Source organism: Meriones unguiculatus, chromosome 7 (assembly GCF_030254825.1).
Source record: "Meriones unguiculatus strain TT.TT164.6M chromosome 7, Bangor_MerUng_6.1, whole genome shotgun sequence".
NCBI classification, from domain to species: Eukaryota; Metazoa; Chordata; class Mammalia; order Rodentia; family Muridae; genus Meriones; species Meriones unguiculatus.
The window spans coordinates 119,353,639-119,373,383 of NC_083355.1; the positions used below are offsets into that span (position 1 = coordinate 119,353,639).

General features: G+C 42.9%; 1 protein-coding gene across 3 annotated transcripts in view; it reads left to right on the forward strand.

Annotated features, from left to right (window-relative positions):
* The window catches only part of Ncapg2 (non-SMC condensin II complex subunit G2), a 64,138-nt gene that overhangs the window by 14,827 nt on the left and 29,566 nt on the right, over window positions 1–19,745 (forward strand). For all 3 annotated transcript variants that reach the window (XM_021653073.2, XM_021653071.2, XM_021653072.2), the window contains 15 exons: window positions 1,098–1,167; window positions 3,199–3,285; window positions 4,752–4,844; window positions 5,902–6,027; window positions 6,556–6,735; window positions 7,569–7,721; window positions 9,766–9,988; window positions 10,182–10,285; window positions 13,299–13,472; window positions 15,611–15,681; window positions 16,417–16,570; window positions 16,683–16,856; window positions 17,510–17,626; window positions 17,710–17,850; window positions 18,231–18,330. In XM_021653073.2, coding sequence (XP_021508748.1) covers window positions 1,098–1,167; window positions 3,199–3,285; window positions 4,752–4,844; window positions 5,902–6,027; window positions 6,556–6,735; window positions 7,569–7,721; window positions 9,766–9,988; window positions 10,182–10,285; window positions 13,299–13,472; window positions 15,611–15,681; window positions 16,417–16,570; window positions 16,683–16,856; window positions 17,510–17,626; window positions 17,710–17,850; window positions 18,231–18,330 — 1,967 coding nt within the window. The remainder of the gene's footprint in view (window positions 1–1,097; window positions 1,168–3,198; window positions 3,286–4,751; window positions 4,845–5,901; window positions 6,028–6,555; window positions 6,736–7,568; window positions 7,722–9,765; window positions 9,989–10,181; window positions 10,286–13,298; window positions 13,473–15,610; window positions 15,682–16,416; window positions 16,571–16,682; window positions 16,857–17,509; window positions 17,627–17,709; window positions 17,851–18,230; window positions 18,331–19,745) is intronic.

Consider the following 19,745-nt stretch of genomic DNA (forward strand, 5'->3'; position numbering starts at 1 on the left):
CAGGGGACATTTTGAGTATAATTGAGTGTGGGCTGAACTGTGTGGTTGCTGTGAGCAGCCCTGTGGTATAAGGAAAAGCCAGAGGTATGAGGTTCTAGCCCTGGTACTTTATTTATCAGTCAAAGCTGACATGCAAAAATTTCGTAGCTATTTTATTTTTGAAGTTATTCCTTACTGCTGAGGTAGGCTACAGTTACTAAATTTCTTAATGTCAGGTATCTATGGAAGCACCAAGTGGGGATTTGATTCTACTCTGAATATAAAGCTCTCACTATATTCTTTTTTTATTTTAATTTTGATTAATTACAATTTATTCACTTTGTATCCCCCCATAAACCCCTCCCTCCTCCCTTCCTAATCCCACCTTCCCTCCCCCTTCTCCATCCATGCCCCTCCCCAAGTCCAGTGATAGGGGAGGTCCCCCTCTCCTTCCTTCTGATCCTAGTCTATCAGACCTCATCAGGAATGGCTGCATTGTCATCTTCTGTGGCCTGGTAAGGCTGCTCCCCCTCAGGGGGAGGTGATCAAAGAGCAGCCAATCAGATTATGTCAGAGGCTCTCACTATATTCTTGATTGCTTTCTCAGATTTTCTTGTTTTTAAAATGCTTATGCTGAACTAATTTTAATTTCTAAACTTAGATGATTGTAAAGTTGAAGCTATTGTACGTTTTCCTCTATGAAAGCAATTAGTGTTTAAAGTGTCTGGAATCTTTTTACTGTGTGTGTGGGGTAGGCGTTGGTCTGGGCATGCCACGGCACATCTGAGGAGTGAGAGGACAACTTGCAAGAGTGAGCTCTCCTCCACCAATTTGAGTCATTGGACTTGACAGCTAAGCCATCGGAGCACTCTACATTTAAAGTTTTTGACTTGAACTTAATTCTGGCCCTATGTTGTTAGGGTCAGGGTTTCTGGTGACATTAACCAAGGAGGAGTCTTTATTCCAGCTCCTGTCTCCAGTTTTGTCACCTTCCTCTTTCCATTTCAGGTAGGTAATATTGCAGTTTCCTCTTCCTGAGGCAGGAGAGTAACTGAAGTGTGGTATATGGTAAAGGTGTAATTATTTAAATATGTATTAACATCTTTTTTTTTTAATAGGTCTTTGATGGTACACATTGCAGAAATTTATTTCAGAGCTTGGAAAAAGGCTTCAGGGAAAATGTTGGAGGTATTTTCATTTTATTCAACAACCACTATATTCTGGTTATTTAAGTGTCCAAGGGTAGGCTAATAAACTTGCGAGTAGTCAATCTGAAAATAAAGCTAATTAATCTTGCTGATAGAAATGTGACAGGCTGCCTCATTGTGGCCCATGTGTTGAGGCACAACTCCAGGTGTCACCTTGCTGGGATGTGCATTTTCAGAGAATTTAGGGGTTTTGTGTTCCTCATTTTGTTGTCTCTGGGCCTAGACTGTCCAGTTACCTTGGGCTGTTGTGATGTGGCTAGTCAAAGGGAGACGAGTTGCAAGCTGGATGTACTGGTCTGAACAAAAACATGTACAGGTCACATGTACCTGTCAGCTGTCTGTCACCCCATTGTCTGTTCCTCATTCTACATTTTCCAAGAGTAAAACCTTTACTCGTCAATCCAAAAGTATTCTGGCCTGACTTTGCTTTGGAGAACTGTGGTGGCTGGTGCCTGTGGGCAGACTTCCACAGGGCAGGTGGACTGCAGGTGCTGGTGTTCCTGCAGTTTCTGTCCACACTGCCTTCCTGCCTACTTACACTTGCTCTTTATTGCTAGTGTTTGCCATTTTCTTCCACATCTAGACATCAAAAGTCTCTGTATTCCCCTGTGCACAGTTTATAAACTAGTTTTTTTTTTTTTTTTTTTTGTCTGTGCAAGGGTCTCTGTGTGGGCTCATTTACATTGACTTTCAGGCCCATGGAGGCAGGAGGCATTGAATCCCCTGGAGCTAGAGTTACAAGAAGTTGTGAGCTGCCTGCCTGACATGTGTTCTAGGAATCAAACTTGAGTCCTGGAAGAGCAGTACTTATTCTTAGCTACTGAGCCATTTCTCCACTTCCCCCTACCTCCCTTTTGTCTTTTGAGTTTAGGTCGGCCTTGAAGTCATGGCTCTCCTGCCTCAGCCCTCTTAAGTGCTTAAATTACAAGTTTGTTTTAGTGTGCCTGACTTTTAATATATGTGTGTATATATATATATATATATACCATTTTTTAAATTCATACAGACACGTGTGTGTGTGTGTGTGTGTGTGTGTGTGTGTGTTTGTGTGTGTATTTAAATATTTTGTATTGTAGGTGTACGTGTGCTGGTCAGAGGAGGTCAGAGGACAGCTTTCAGGAGTCACTTCTGCTGCCATGTGGATTTTAGATATGAAACTCAGGTTGACTAGCTTGGCAGCCAGTGCCTTTTAATCATATATACAGAGTTGCCTCATGGCTTTGCTTATTGCCTCCTCTTAAGTCTGTGCCATTGGTGTGTTGGAGGGACCTGTAGAAGGGAATGTCATATTCTGATAGTTGTAGCTCTTTGTGGCACGTGTAACTTCTAGGACTGTGGCAGAGCTCCTGTCTCATCATTTGTCAGGTAGCGTGTTCATTCAGAGACTTAGGGCTCTAAGGAATGTACAGTCTCAAGATGACATTGACAGCAATACCTGTCTTCTTCTTAAAAGCCATGCAATCCTGTGCCCTGGTGTAGGGTAACACATAGTCTGTAAGGCATAGCATTTATTTGTCTGACCTTATGGCTCTTTAGCATTGTGGGTTGTCAGGGAGGTTCTCACACATTTCCTCTCCAGCACTTGTCAGAGGTAGCCCTCCATATTTCATTCAAATGTCAAGTTCTGGTCTCCACTGTAGAGGTCATTCCACTGCATTTTTGGGAAGGTTCTTGAAACAGGTTCAAGCTTGTGATGCTCAGCCAGGCCTCTGTTTGTCCTAGTGCCCTTCTTTTTCCAGGGTCTGTGTTTTGTCTGTGAGCTGGCTTCTAATGATCGTGGGAGCTTATCTCACTACATTGTTCAAATTCATTCTTCCTAGATGAACTCGAGGTAGGTAGGTGTGCTCTTTGCTATGGAAACTAAAAAGAGTGAGGGGAATGGATACAGAGCAGCTCTGACACAGTAGTGGAGGTTCTCTGAACCAGTGGAGCAGAGTAGGTGCTGGATCAGGAGTCTTGCCTGCCTCACTGCGTGTGGGATGGATGCCTGTCATTGCCCTTATTGTTTCAGGCCATTGAAAATGACTGCATCCAGGACTTCATGTTCCATGGCATCCACCTTCCACGGAAGTCTCCAGTGCACTCCAAAGTACGAGAGGTGAGTAAGGCAGCTGTAATCCACCAACTGTGAGCAGTTGTTGTTGAGGTCCTGTTTTAGCCTTTCTGTTTGTAGGTAATTGTTTTTGCTACATTTAAAAATTGATACTTTCACCCTATCAGTCAAAAGGAATTTCCTGGAATCTTGACATTTGGTGTCTTGGCAGTTTGTTTCTGTACCAGCTTTGTGATGAGGAAAGAAAAGGTACACTGTCATTAGGCAGCTGGGACTGTGTGCTTGAATAGTCATTTTATGGCAGTGAATTGTGCTTCTCTTTTATGCTGCTTAAAGTCTTTCTATGAAGTGACAACATCACCCATTCCAAAACATGATAACGTTGTGTGCAAAAAGAAAACTCCACCACCTCGTTAAAAATAAATAATCAAACTGAGTGTGATGTTACCTAATTCCATTGATCTGGAGGATCATGAGTTGAAGGCTAGCCCAAGATACATAGTATGAGACATTTTCAAAGATTTAAAAAGAGAATGAAATCCTCTATCAGAAAACCTTATCCATGCTGTAGCTCATTCAGTGTTTTCAGTAATAAATTTTCTGGAGGAGTGGATTCCAGTAATGAGACAAAATTGAATGTTGCTGGGTTCAAGCGTTTATACAGAATTGTGAGGCAATTCTGACTATCAATGAAAAGGGAAGGTCTATTTCTAACTAATCATAAGTTTGGAGAGAAATGTATCTCAGGTAAGCTAGTGTTCTAAAGATCATTGAGTAGAAGCCTGTTCACTATGCAGTCTTAAGATAGAAGCTGAAGCCTGGCAGTATTATGCAGCAAAGGGCTGAAGCCGGTCTCTGGTGGGCAGCAGAGAGTTGAAGCCTGTTCCTATTGGGCAGTAAAAGGCTGAGCAGCAGAGCCACCAGTAGGTTTAATGAACATTTGAGCCAAAATGAATCGGGCAAAGTCCTGTTCATGCTCCCCACTTCCATTTTACCTTTGTAGTCAGAGCTCTGTGGAGGTTGTGGCTCTTGGTAGACTAGTAAGACTATAATTTTTATATTATTTGTTTTTTGAGGTAGGGTCTTGAGAGTTGTCCTAGATGGCCTAGAGTTCCTGGGCTTAGGTTTCTCAGCTCCTCAGCTTCTCCCTGTGACAGCAGCATTTATCACTGGATTGGGGACATTAGAACCCAGGTGCTATTAGAATTCAGGGCTGGTGATCGTTATTTTGGCTGAGGTTTCTTTTCTGTGGTTTGTTGTATTCAAGGTTGTCTTATGTCTGTTGTAGGTCTTGCCAAAGAATATTGCAAGTGTCACAGAGGTGGGATGGGGCAGAGTAGCCTTTCTTCCTGTTCCTGTAGTGTGGGTTTCTTTTGAGATGTGCTGTTAAGTAGCCCAGGCTGGTTGACTCACCACCCTCAGCCTCCTGAGGGTGCACTACTACATTTGACCCAAATGCTTTACAAGTAACTCTGGACCCTTTATTTTCTTCCTCTTTGTTTGGCCTTTAGGTGCTGAGTTACTTTCACCAACAGAGAGTGCGTCAGGGAGTGGAAGAGATGCTGTGTAGGTTGTACAAGCCCATCCTGTGGCGAGGACTGAAGGTAATGCCTCACTGTGTTTCCTAGTGCAGGGTGTGCTCGGAGCTGAGCTGTGCTCATTCAGACATGCACCACGCAGCTGAAAGAAGCCTGCAGACAGTGCCTTTTGGGATTTCAGAGCACAATTTCTTATGTTTTGAGCTGTGCTCTCACTGTGCTGCTCATCCTAGCCACCTGGGCCCAAGTGATTCCCCTGCCTCAGCCTCACATATAGATGGGACAGACATGTGCCACTGTTCCTGGCCCTCAGTTTTTGACGCTTATGAAGAACATTTCTTTGATCCACTTAACTGAAGGGAGATCAGTTTTGTACTGAGTAAACAGTTACTGCGAAAACCAGTCCAGAGGGTCACTGGGGGTGTGCACAGATGTCAGTGAGGCTGGGTAGAGCAGCAGCTGTGCTGCGTGCTTGTTCTCATACTCGTGCCTGTGATGAGGGTGGACGGCACAGGCGCTCTGGGTAACTTTCTGGTGAGCACCTAGTTCTGCACAAACAACTCTGGTGTGAATAGAAGGCAGTAACATCTCTTAATAATAAGAGTTTTCCCTCTTTCTCTCTAATAGTCCCAAAATTGAAAAGTTTAAGTGCATCTTTGAAGTGAAAAAACTGATCTTTTATCTGTTGACATTGAACTTAGAGTTTGGTTTATTTTTAGGATATCCTTATAAAGCTTGACTATTTACTTTTATGATGCCAAGGCCAGAGCCTAGGCCTCCACACATGCTAAGCGTGTACTTTGCCACTAAGTTACACCCACAGCCTGGTTTTGCCAACATAGAGGTTAAATTTACCTTTTTATTTTTATTGCAATTTATTTATGAATTAGGCAGTTGGAATATATGTGGAGGCACAGTACAGCGTGTAGAGTCAGTTCTCTCTACCATGTGTATTTCTGGAATTGAACTCAGGTTGTCAAGTTCAGGGGCACATGCCCTTGTCCTCTGAGCCTTCTTGCCAGCCCCCAAAGTTGTCTTAATTTAATAATATTTAGGAAATTGTGGAAGTATTGATCTGGGAACACCGGTCTCTGGATATCTAACAGTACACATGTTTTTATAGGCCAGAAATTCTGAAGTTCGATCAAATGCTGCATTGCTGTTTGTTGAAGCATTTCCTATCAGAGATCCAAACTTCACTGCCATTGAAATGGACAGTGAAATTCAGAAGCAGTTTGAAGAACTATATGTACGTATTACGTGGAGGGCATTTTTCTAGTCACTCTTGAAACATTCTACTTTGTATTCAGGTAGTTTTTCAGGGGTGTAGCTGGGCATGCTGTGTAACCGGTAGACATGCGTTAGCACTTTGACTTACAGACTTGACTCTACTGAACTCCCACTTGATAGCTTTGTGGCTTTGGGAAAATCATTGACCTTTTCAAATGTCTTTATCTGTGACATTTATACGGACTGAAAATATTCAGAACAGAAATGTGCAGGTTTTGTTCCATGCTGTCAGTCCATAAACAATACAGTAGAACAGCTACTATTGTAAACCTTCTGTGGGAAGCACGGGTTGAGGCTTTATTTATATGAGCAGCTGCAGTTTGAATCCTGGAGCTGGTTTCCTTCGGAGTACCTAGGGACGTGGACTATAAGGCTAGTATCTGCAACTTTTAAGTATGTTATTAAGGTTTAAATTCCCAGAGGATTTAATATGTAACACAAATAATAATTTAAAAGGTGTAACCTTTTTCTTCTCTCCTACTTTTAGAGCCTTTTAGAAGATCCTTACCCACAGGTCCGTTCCACAGGCATCCTTGGTGTTTGTAAAATAACTTCTAAGTACTGGGAAATGATGCCCCCCACCATTCTTGTTGACCTCTTGAAGAAAGTCACAGGGGAGCTGGTATTTGATGCAAGCTCAGCTGATGTTCGTTGTTCTGTTTTTAAGGTAGGGTTTTTAAAGGTATAAAAAGAGCATTCTCTTGTAGGATAGTAGAACTATAAGGATTTCATAGAAAAAAGAAGAAAATTATTAGAAAATTACATATTATCCTACTCAGAAGGGAAAAATGTGACTGATACTATGGCTGTTTTTCTATATTAAAACTATACATTTTTGGTAATTTTTTTCTATTTTTAAAATACAAAAATTATTTTATGTGTATGGATGTTTTGGCTATATGCTATGTGTGTGCCTGGTGCCCATGGGTGCCAGGAGAGCGTATTGGATTCTATGGAACTAGAGTTACAGATGGTTGTGAGCCTTCGCTAGGACGTGAACCAAGCTCCTCTGCTAGAGCAGCCAGAGGCTCCGGGACCTGGTGTTGAAGGCAGTTTGTGAGGTCCTTCTCATAGTTGGTGGAAACTAAAGTTGGGTCCTCTGCAATATATAGCCAAGACCTATAATAGCAGAAATGCTCAGGAGGCTGAGGCAGGAGGATTTTGAGTTTGAAATGTGCACGAGTTACTTAAAGACCCCGTTTCAAAGAACTGTGTTTTCTCTATAAAATGTTTTGTTGCCTTAGTACTAGTTTTGGGTTGGGTGTACTAGTTTTGGGTTGGTTAGTACTAGTTTTGGGTTGGTCACCAGCTCTCTACAAGTCCTCCTGTTTGTCTGTGTGGAATGTCTTGCTGAGCTGTCTCACCAACCCCAAAGCATGCCTTTAATGTGCAGTTTCACCTTTCAATGGCAAGAGTAGACTCAGCATCATCTAAGATGCCTCCTGCCTAAAAGTGTTATTGATGTGTTCTGATTTTGGGATGCTTTCTCTCTCTCTGTAGTGTTTGCCGATTATTTTGGATAATAAACTGAGCCACCCATTATTAGAACAGCTTTTGCCACCACTCAGGTATAGTCTCCACGATAATTCAGAGAAAGTGAGGGTGGCTTTTGTTGATTTGTTGCTGAAAATCAAAGCTGTGAGAGCTGCAAAGGTAAGTAGCACATTCTTAGAGAATACTGAAATACATAAAGTACATTTGTTACTACCCAACAGAAAGACTTAGTTTTAATTCTAGGAACCTTTACAATTAAATTTTTTTTTGAGTTTTAGAAACATGTTTATTTATATACATATACATTATATGAACTAAGCATCCACTGTATCATTTTTTTTATTAATTACACTTTATTCACTTTGTATACCCCCATAAGTCCCTCCCTCCTCCCCTCCCGGTCCCACCTACCCTCCCCCTTCTTTACGCATGCCCCTCCCCAAGTCCCACTGTTAGGGGAGGTCCTCCTCTCCCTCCTTCTGATCTTAGTCTATCAGATCACATCAGGAGTGGCTGCATTGTCATCTTCTGTGGCCTGGTAAGGCTGCTCTCCTGATAACTAATGTATTTGCTAGATTTCATAAAACTTTGTTTTGTGATTTTCATGGAAGGTTCTAGAAATAATTTGTGCTTTTTTGGAAAGACTAATTTAAGAAATCAACTTTACATGTTTTTAAATGTTATTTCTTGTGTGGTGGGGCTTGTGTCCATAGTCTATTTGTGGAGGTCAGAGGAGAACTTGAGAAAGTTGGTTCTTTCTTTCTACTCTGTAGGTCCCAGGGATTGAACTCAGGTTGTCAGGCTTGGTGACAAGGACCTTTATCTGCTAAGATGTCTTGCAGGTCATTCCCCCCCACCTTTTTTTAAAGATTTATTTATTTTATAGATAGTGTTCTTTCTCCATGTATACCTGTACGCCATTCCTGTGTAGATGGTTGGGAGCCACCGTGTGGTTGCTGGGAATTAAACTCAGGACCTCTGGAGGAGCAGCCAGTGTTCTTAACCTCTGAGCCAAAAAGTAAATATTTGATGCATCTATGCATATTTACCACTTAGTAAGAAGTTAAATAGTCCTTGCAAAGGTTAGCTGAAAGCCATACTGCTTTAAAAAAAAAAAAAAAAAAAAGGCAGTGAATTGCTTGTAACATGGTAAGTATGCATTGGGCATGAGCCAATTTATTGGCATAATCAAGAAGACATAAAAGTTGCCCTCTTCCCAGCTCCAGTTCAGGGTCCTTCTTCCCCACCCCCTGCCCCTCTGATACTGGAGATTGGACTCAGGGCCTCGTGAATGTTGGGCAGGTGCTCTGCTATTGAGAAGGAGTTCAAGGCTAGCTTAGGCAATTGATCACACGTAGTGCCTGACCGTGTGCCTTGAACTCACGTAGAACTTATCTGGACTTGGGTTAAGGAGGGTGTGTGTGAGTTGGTAGGGATGGACTCCTGTGTGGAGGAGTTTCCCAGGTGCGAGAAGCCTGTGCTTGATTTGGGGCTGTAGCTTAGTTGGTAACCTGGGCTCATTCCCTGGCACAAATACATGTGGTGCTGTATGCCTACAGTTCTACCATTCAGGAGGTAGAGGCAAGAAGACCAGAAGTTTAAGTTAATCTTCAGCTACAAAGTGGGTTTGAGGCTGGCCAGGCCACTTGAGTCCCTGACTTAACACAGAGAAAACAAACTGCCACTAAATACAGTGCTTGTGTCTGTCTCTGGTGGAGTGTGTGGTTATGGGAACTTCTGAGCTGGACAAGGGGTGCCCACAGTAGAAGCAACAAGCCAGCCGTCCTAGCATGTTAAGGAGGAGTGCTCTGGCTCTCTTAAGAGAGATGGGTAAGGTGACCACGTCAAAACTATTAACCGATTTAAAAGCGTCTTCCAGGTAATAGATCAGTTATTGGATCTACAAATGTAGAAATGATCAGCTTGATTAATTGGAGCTATCATTTGTGCATTAGTCATGCATAAGCACTCATAGTTGACTTTTCCACAGCCTTGTGCCATATCTTACATGTTACATTTCTTCAAAATGTAGATTTGTTACTTTTGTTCACAGAAAAGTCAGATTCTGATAGAGCTATTTGAAATGATTTTTCTTGAAGTAAAAAATTAGTTCTTTGGTTATGTTCTGGAAACTTCAGCAGTTTTCAAGATTATAGGAGCCACTGATTATTTCCTTTTGCCTGTTTCCATTCCAACCCCCTAGTTTTGGAAAATATGCCCCATGGAGGACATTTTGGTTCGCCTGGAAATGGATTCTCGGCCTGTGTCTCGGCGCCTGGTGAACCTCATCTTCAATTCTTTTCTGCCTGTGAACCAGCCGGAGGAGGTGTGGTGTGAGCGCTGTGTCACACTGATCCAGATGAATCGTGCAGCTGCCAGGAAGTTCTATCAATATGCCCATGAGCATACTGCCAGCGCCAACATAGGTCTGAATCCTTGCTCCCCTGTGTTCTGCCTCTCACTTAGCAAAGTGTATGCTATAGATGCTCAGTACCTGTCACTTTAGTAAGCCTGGGGTTCTCCTGCATCTTTTACAGTGCCCTTTAACTGTATTTGAGATTATAGTTTTCTAATTTTATAGAAGACACATGTGTTTGTTGCCTATCTTAATCACTTTAGCCAAGCTCATCCACGTCATCCGTCACTGCTTGAATGCCTGTATCCAGAGGACTCTGAGAGAGGAACCCGAGGACCACAAGGAGTGCGAGAAGGAAAACGTCAGCGTGAGTGCCTCTCTTATTTCACGCTAATGACAAGGAGGGTTTGTTTTGGTATTATTTCTATTTGTTACATTTTTGTATTTCCCACTTGTTTCAGTAAAGATACTTCAGTTTTCAAAAAGTCATGAATTACATTTTTAAAAAATTGTGTTATTTCTTTTTCACTTAAATTTTACAGTCTGGTAGGATATTGTAAAAATAATATTGTTACTGGTGACATTTTGCCCTGGGCCTCTCTGTGTTTGATTCCTCTTGGGTGTAACACTGTTGAGCCAGAATCCGGACGTGGGGCTGGTGTCTGTCTGAGGCACTGACATGATGCTCTCTAGAAACATTTGGCGGTGAACTTCTGGATGCAGACTTTCTGTAGAATTGTCTTTAATCGGCTGCTCTTTCATTAAAACCCAAAGTGCCCCATAATGGCCAGTTAAGACTCAACACACCCACTGCTGACACACAGTGTCCTACGCTTGTGGGATCACCTCCATAGATTGCCCCCTTCCGTCTTGACAGGGAACTAGCTCCGCCCCTGAGTAGATGCCCTTCTCTCTTCGTCCCTGATTTGGCTGGTCTGTCTGAAGTTGGTCTGTAGGAGCTAGTGAGGAGATATAAGGAAGCAGATGTGCAGTGGAGGGAGACAGTAGATAGAGCATGGTGACTTTACCTTCCTCCCTTGGCTGAGCACTGCCTTGTCCTGTGCCCAGAGCTATCTCAATGGTAAGTCTCTACTCCTCTTCCTGCACTGGAGATAGTGTGTAGGAGGCTTTTCAAGGCGACGTAGGTGGGTTGTCATGTAGCTTTTGTGCTGTGATCAGTAGGTGAAGTACTTAACAGCCTGGCACTTGAGGTAGTTGGCATTAGCAGAAGTGGGTAAACACCCTGCTGTGGGTCACTGTGCCCTTATACTGGCATTGAAAATGACTTTGCAAAAGAGAACATGGATTTGTTAATGTACTAGTTGAGAATTTGTTACATTTTCTAAATATTGAAGACATTTCTTAAAAATTATTTGTTTTTTTTGTTGTTGTTGTTTATTACGTATACAGTGTTCTGTCGGCACGCCAGACGATGGCACCAGATCTCATTAGAGATGGTTGGTTGTGAGCCACCATGTGGTTGCTGTGAATTGAACTCAGGACCTTTGGAAGAACAGCCAGTACTCTTAATCTTTGAGCCATCGCTCCAGCCCTTTAACCTGATTATTAGTAGCTTATTATTAGTATCTAGATTACTTTATGGTGAAAGCCTGCAGTATCTTTTAGGTTAAGTATTGTATCATTAGAAGAGAATGATTTTCATTGTACCCTGTGTACAACATACGTAATTTGCTAGGTTGACAGGGGTTCAGAATGCATAACTCTACTGGAACCCATGTTAGGAAAAAAAAAACCACGTAACTTGCATATAGGTATTCTAAGATCACATATGTATCTAAAATGTTTTATTGTTGCGATAATCTCACTATGTAGCCTTGGCTGTCTTGGAAGTCCAACTGTGGCTTTGAACTTAGGGCGTGTCTTTCTATTGCCTTTCTGTTGCCTCCTGACTGCTGAGATTACAGGTTCTACCATGCCCAAGTTTTTAAAGAAGTCTTTTAAGATTTTCTCATGTTTGGCAGACATGGAGGCATACAACTTTAATCCAGGACTCAGGTGGTAGAGGCAGATGGATCTCTGTGTGTTCAGGGGCAGCCTGGTCTACATAGTGAGTTCCAGGACAGCCAGGGCTATATAGAAAGACCTTTCTCAAACAAACAAAACAAACACTTTCTCCTGGCTATCCGTTAACATCCTAAGATGTTCTTCACGAAAATAAAATACTAGAAGTGTTACTTATAAGCCTAGCGATGCTGAAGTGTTGTAGCTACCCTCCTAACGTAAGGAGCCATTACTTAAGAAGCCAGTACATTACTCAAGCGTTACTCCAGGGACCTGTGGTTCTTGTACATTTTAATGAGTCTGCTGTGCTAAGAGACTGAGCCTCTGTGGCTTACTTTACAGTGAATAAACCTACTTAGGTTTCTAGGCTGGTAAAACATTGTGATCACCTGCTGGAACGCTCAGTGTGTCTAAGTGCGCTCCATCCAGTAACTTGCTTTTCTGTTCAGAGTTAGAGCACAGAAAAGGGAAGGCAGACTTGGATCAGTTTGTCACATTATTCTTCTGGTAGCGTCCAAGCCACCAGCAGGTTGCTTTATCAATCTGACTGGCCTCGTTACATTCCAGAGTATTTTGTACATGCTGACATAGCTTCTAAGGAGGAACTATGCTTGCCTCTTTGTGTTTTTATTAATCAAAATGAGTTTCGTACTCACAGTTGACGGTTAAATCTACACAGAGTCCTCCTCACCTCAGCGCTAGGAAGTTACTTCATCGTGTGTGTCTGTTCAGCTCCAAGGGTCAGCCACCAATGTGCAGGTCACAAGCCAGGTCTAGTCTCCAGCTCTGGAGGGAGGGATTTTGGAATACACATTTGATTTGCACTGAGCATTCTGCTGTGGGGTCATTGTGTACTCCCGGCATAATAGGAAAATATAAACAGGTTTGTTTTTCAACAAACCAAAGGAACCTATGATTTTAGTGGTTGTTGGCTATCGTTAATCACTATGCATCGGTGGGTTGTACCCTGCTGGATGCAGTGTCTAGCAGCAGTGCCTGCTGGGACAGACCAGTGTTGTACAGCCATGCTTAGCAGTTGCCTTGTAGTGCAGTGTGAACCCGTTTGCATGGTGTATGTGGTGAAGATGGCTCGTTTCTGATTTTACAAAAGTCTTAATTTCACATAGATGGTTTCATTACATGGGGCTAATGTAGAGTTTATTTCCTTGGATGGAATTTGGAAATAAAGCTACATTCCTGATAGAGATAGGTTCTAAAGTAGTGAAGAAAGTTCTATTGGACCGTAAAAGTTGACGTTCCATAATTTATGTGGTTTTGTGTCTGCAATTCTGAGACAGTGCTTCTGTCTTTAACACTTGTTACTGGATCCTTTCACAGTAGCATTATTTGTGTCCTAGGTACTCGACAACACCTTGTCAGTGAATGACACCGCGTCCATGGCAGGGTTACTGGAAATCATTGTGATCCTCTGGAGGAGCATCCATAGGAGTTTGGAGAACAACAAAGAAGCCAGAGCTTACACCATCAGTAAGTTTGCATCTGTGCTTCCGGAGTACCTGAAGGTGTTCAAGGTAAGTCTGGCCGCTCTTATAAGTAAGGTGCTTTGGGATGACAGCGGTGTCATCTTCAGTGGAAGCTTGGCAGCATACCCATTTAGCAAAAGCGAAAGCAGGGGCTTTCGACCTAGGACTTGTACCTGCACCATGGTTGTGGGCCAGTTGTATAGGACGAGGAATGAAATCAGTTCCGTGCAGTAGGCCTTAATGCAGTTTTTCAAAGTGATTGGTTATCTCCACAGCAGTCATGCTGCTATTGTGCCAGTGGGGACATCCTGTCTGGCTTATACGTAGGAACTGTTCTTTCAGCATCTGCTGCAGGGAAAGACCATCAGTTACTTCGTCTCTAACGGCTTGCAGAGGAGGCTGTTCTGAAAGAGGAAGTGTTTAGCTCAGTCCCCACTGGATTTCTCTTTGACCCTCAATCAGAGCTCGTAGTGTGTTCAGCGACTATAGATCTTACCATCTATGTGTGGTAGGCAGCAAGAGCTGCCTGTGTTATTTTACTTTCCTCTGGGGGCTCCCTTGTTGAGAACTCAGGAATTCTAGGCTTGGCACTAGGATTTTCTAGGAGTAGCATTAGCCACCTCTATTCAATCACCATTAAAAAGAAACATTATATTTTAAATTAGTTTACAAAGTAGTGAGTTTCTATAAGGCTTTTAAATACATTCTTGATTTTAGTTAACCCTCTTCTTTATTTCCTTCTCCCTTTCTTCCCCCTCCTCCCACCTACACTAAACCTTTCTACCCTCAATATTCTCCCTGTTTGCTTTTGTGAAACATGCACAAAAAAGATATTTTTAGTTGATAGATACAAATTTTATACTGTTTTTAAAACATTTTTTGCAGTATGTGTAACTTGTAGGATGGTGAAATTGAGCTACTAAGTGCATTGCCCACATATTTATCACATTTATACTCTGTTCAGGATTTTCAAGAATATTTCCTGGTTATTTAATCTTGCCATCATGTTTACTATAGATATTAGGGAGTTAGGGTAGAGTTAGCCACAAAATTGAATGCAGGTGAATAATACATCTCACTTGAATTTTTGTTCTTCATTCTGTGTTCACGTGTATTTTTAGGAAAATTATTTTTTTTTTTGGGATCCTCATTCTCTTAGCAAAGAATTTTGTTGTGTTTTGTTTTTGTGTGTGTCTGTATGGTATGTATATGCATGATTGCACGCTTATCTGTGTGTGTGTGTGTGCATATTATATGTATATATGTTTGTACGTTTGTGTGTGCGCGTGTGCCTGTGTGCATGTGTATGTGTGTGTTATTCATTGAGGAATGGTCTGTTAGCTCAGTCTATGACGCATCAATATGGCTAGTTTAGCTAGCCAGCTTGCTCTGGGGATCATTGTCTCTATTCTCTGACCACTGGAATAACAGATAGGCTGCCACCTTCACCAAAAAGTCTATGTGGCTTCTGGGAATCCTAACTCAAGTCTTCAGACTTGCATAGCAAGGACTTTTGAGCTGAGCCACATTCCCAGCCTTTATGTGGCACTCCTGATGGAGTCGGAGTAATTAAAATCTGCTCAGTTTACTTTACAGTTGCAGTACTAATACCAATTAAGCTTCAGTTTATTGCACTAGGCGCACTTTAGGTTCCCCCGTACCCACTGTCTTGTGGTTTGGTTCTTTCAGTCTTTAATAGCACTCTGCCTTTTAGGAGGAAGCTGACTGCGTTTAAGCCCTTTCCTCTGTTTTACTTGGTTCAAGCTCTTAAGTATAGGATCCAATTAGACTGAGATTTATTTTGTAGCTGCAAAACTATAATTCACACCATCTGATTCATCTTTATAATACTATCTGAATAGCATAGTCCTCTTAAGAGTTATGTTCAAGATAAGTAATTAGTCAGCTTTTTCCTGTCATCCTTGTTTTGAAAGTAAGTACAGCTCCAAGACTAGACTTCCTGCTGCTAGTGTTTGCTCAGTAGCGACGGTGGTATAGAAAAGTCAGGATACATGATTCAGGTAATCTCAATTTTAAATTGAAGGGAACCTTTAGATTTGATTTTTTTTCTAAGTAGTGAAAGAATTACTGGAGTACATTTTGAGCAATTATGGAAATAGGTTATTAGAGAAAATATCCTATTGTCAAGTCCTGTGTTAGCTTGATGTTCCTTTCTTTGTTCACAGGATGAGCGCTGCAAGATTCCTTTGTTTATGCTAATGTCCTTCTTGCCAGCCTCTGCTGTCCCTGTGTTCAGGTATGCTGCCACAGAGCAAGAATCTATCCTTGACTGGGGTTTGCTGTCACCTACTCTGTGTTTCTCCTCTCTGCCTTCCCCTCTATATGGAAAGATTAGGATGGGATATCAGTGGGCTCTGAAGTTGTTAAAGAGAGACCATGAGGATCTCAGCTATGATGTCATCTGCTGTCTGGGTGTTACTCTAATATCCAGAGCAGTAAGCTTTAGAGCCTGTGGTTACTGCTGACCACACATGGCTCCATGTACTTAGAATGTGCTGTAAGCACAAAATACACACATGAAAGGAAGCATGTCAAATACTGAATACATGATAAAGTGTTTTGAAGAGGAGGATTAAGTAAGTTGTTGAGGGCTGGACGGATGGCTCAGTGCTTAAGAGTATTGACTGCTCTTCCAGAGGACCTGGGTTCAGTTACCAGTACCCATATGGCATCTCACAGTCACCTGCTTCTCCAGTATCGGGGGATCTGATGCTCTCTTCTGTCCTCTTCGGCACCAGGCATGCAAATTAGGCAGTAATCTGACAGCTGGCTTTAGAAACAGAAGGAGGTGTGGGCCATGTCCTTTTGCAGCTGTAGGCTAAGGCTTTCATGGTGAACAAGTACCAGTGGAGCTGTGAGGCCTGTGTCCCCTTGATGCAGTCAAATCATGTCTTGGTTTTCCTCACCTTGTGGGAAAGTAGGGGCTTTCTGTAGAAATCCTAACCTAGTTTTCTGCACTTGGCTTTTTCAGCTGTGGTGTGATTTCTGTCCTGAGAAATCAGGAGGAGAGTGTTACAGGCAGGAGCTACTGTACCTTGTTGGACTGTCTGTGTTCCTGGGGCCACGTGGGCCATGTCTTGGAGCTCATTGTGGACTGGCTGCCTCCAGGGCCACTGCAGGCCAAGGTGCGTATGCGGCCATGCCTCTGCAGTGTGTAGAACAAGGGCCTCTGGGAACAGTGCAGCCTTCTGGGACCTAAAGCTCTGACTACCTCTTTGTTTCACTCTTCTCCTTCAGAGTAATTTGGCCTCTAAACGTAAAGTGCAAATCAGTGATGTGTGCCCAGTGAAGCCCGAGTTAGCACTGTTGTACATGGAGTACTTGCTGACCCATCCAAAGAACCGGGAGTGTCTGCTCTCTGAGTCCAAGAAGAAGCTTAACCAGCTTTTAAAGGCACTTGAGAGATCCAAGGTAACTACATATTCTGGGAGTTAGCATGGCCTCATGTGGTAGGAACCATGGTACAGTGAAGCCCACGCTTGTCACGCTGTGTTGCTTGTAATGTTTTCGACCTGGAAAAGAACTGACAGTGAACTCTAGACTCTAGTGGACAGCTGAGGCAGGAGCAGAGCCACTTCCAGGACCTGTCTGCTCACAAGGTCCTCACAAGCAGTGTTTAGAGCCCACCTTTCTCCATGGTTTCATGTGTCAGGGCTCCACTTTCTCTACTCCAAGACCAGGTGTCAGTGAAGAAGTACTAGCTCTCGTAGGTCTTGGGCAGTGTTTTCTAGGAATTCGTTGTTCCCCAACTGGCCCTGGCTGCCTCCTGCAGGGTTCTCCACTGAGCAGTCCTTCTTGATACCACCCAGGATGGAGGTTCAGCAGAGCCTGCCCTGAGGGAACAAACCGTGGTCCTTGTGTGTGGTAGTCCTGGGGCCCTGTGCACCTGCTGACTATGCTGTGTGTGTGTAGAGCCCGCTCAGCAGGGCGTGTCAGGTGCAAGGCTGGCAGCAGGAGCCGCACTGCTGTTCACCTTCTGCTGTACCTACAGATCAGGGATCCCATCTTGCTGTGGTGGCGTCATGTGTCATTCAGAATGCGGACCCTGGGTTGTAATTTTACAGGCAGATCTGGAATCATTTCTTCAGTCTCCAAGTGGGAATCCCCACAACTTCAGTAAAGCAGCTGCCCTGCATGCCTTTGGTCTTTACTGTAGGCTGAGCGTCCATCTTCAGTACAAGGTATGCCGTCTGTTTCTGTGGTCTGAGCATCATGTATCAGAGCTGCTTTTGTTACTCACTAGCTTCTTTATTGTGTTGTATAGTTCTGCTCAGAAGAGAAAATTCATCTGTCCATCTTGAATGACACTGGGTCTTGGTTAGAAAATAAAGTTTTACCTCTTCTTCAAGATCAAGAAGAGGAGTATCTGAAGCTTCGGAGGGATGTCTATCAACAGATCGTCCAGGTCAGCGTCTGGGACACAGAGCTCGTTTTCTTGACCTTATGCTGTTTTTTCAGAATGGCTTATTTTGTTGTAAAAGTGGTTTTAAAGCTTGCTGTAGCTTATAATACCCAAAATTGCATTATGTTTACAAACACAATCTACGTAATTTTAATTCATGTTAACATGTTGCACGTGAATGGTTTTTTTTTGGTTAGGTGGTGGAATTTCATACAGTGTCTGAGAGTTCTTACGGAATCAATAAAAATGTATGTATTTATGGAAATTTCTTTAGCAATATACTTGGAGACATATGCTTATAACCTCAGCAGGTCACATCACGGAAAGGCTTTGTAGGCTTGATTACCTTACTTGTTACTGATGGAGCCATACATGTCTTACAGACTTACCTGGCTGTGTGTAAAGATGTTGTCATGGTGGGCCTTGGAGATCCTAAATTTCAGATTCAGCTTTTACAGAGGAGTCTTGGAATAATGAAAACAGGTACCACCACATCACTCATCCATTAAAGGATTGTTTAAAAGTAATGAGTATTTATAGCCGGTCCATGCTTCCTTCCCTTTTCCTTCCCTTTGTAGATCAGAGTATGGCTTTCAACAGTTGACATGTAACACATCCTGGCTTTAGCTAGAACAGTTGCCTATGCTGATGCAGCTAGCAGTCTCAGAGATGCTGCTGATGTCAGGCACATTGCCTCATTTCTGAAGGGTTCTTGGGGTCTGGCTCTCTGGGTCTGCCTTGTGGGTGGGCAGACATTTCCATCTGGCATCTGTGTAGAGACCCTCCCAGAAGAAGGTTGAGTGATGTGGCCAGGAGGATGGCACTCCTGGAGCCAGAGCCAGTGATGCCTCTGGCACAGTGTATGCTAAGAAGAGTCCTACTGAGCTGTGGCCTTGGATCTTCCCAAGCCGCCATCATCACATCCAGATGCACTGCCTCTGTGCTCCAGATTGTTAGTAGTGGTTTTTGCTACACAGTCAGTTACTGAGCTCTATGGAAATGTCTGTCCATATTTGAAATTTTCATTTTTAAAGTCCAGTAGTTTGCTGAGAGAGGCTGTCCTTCATTAAATGTAGCTTAGCAGTTTACTTTGACAAGGTTAACCATTGCGGTCAGTGGTGTGGATGATGTAGCTTGGACTCACTCTTATAGCTTGGACTCATACCTTCCAGGTAGGCCTGAGTGGGGTCCTCTCCTCCCTGTGCTTCTGGACACTAGCTGGCAACTTCAACTATAGCAAGATACTGTGTTGGTTCACACACTTAGCTCTTTTTTTTTTATAATAATTTTTATTTTTTTATATTAATCACAGGTTATTTACTTTGTATCCCAGCCATAGCCCCATCCCTCATTCCCAATCCCACCATCCCTCCCTACTCAGCTCTTTTTAATCATATAGTAAGAACTACATTCTCTACAAAATGATTTGTTTTCCTGTACTTCGTTTACCACTTAGGAATTGTTTTCCTTAAGGGTGAATCTTCTTTTAATTATGTATAAAGTTGAGTCTTGTACAACTAAACAGATTTTGCTCTCCAGTTAGTTCGTTTTATAATTTGGTGGCACCCAGTCTTTTTAGCTCAGGTCTAGAGCTGGGCCTGCATCCAGCAGCTTAGGGAGCTGAGACCTAGAGTCTACTGGTTTTTCAACTCTTCGCTCTGCTTGAAAGAGACAAAGTGAAGAAGCCGTTTTCAGAAGTTACATGTCTTAGTTACTTGTCTGTTGCTCTGATAGGACACCATAACCAAGCAACTTAGAGAAAATAGTTTATTGGGAAAGTGAGTCCCTGACTTGCATGTCAAGGAGCATGGCAGTAAGCGGCAAGCTTGGAGCTGGAGTAATAAATAGCTGAGTGCTTACAGTTGACATAGCCACCAGGCAGAGAAAGAGGGAGTTCA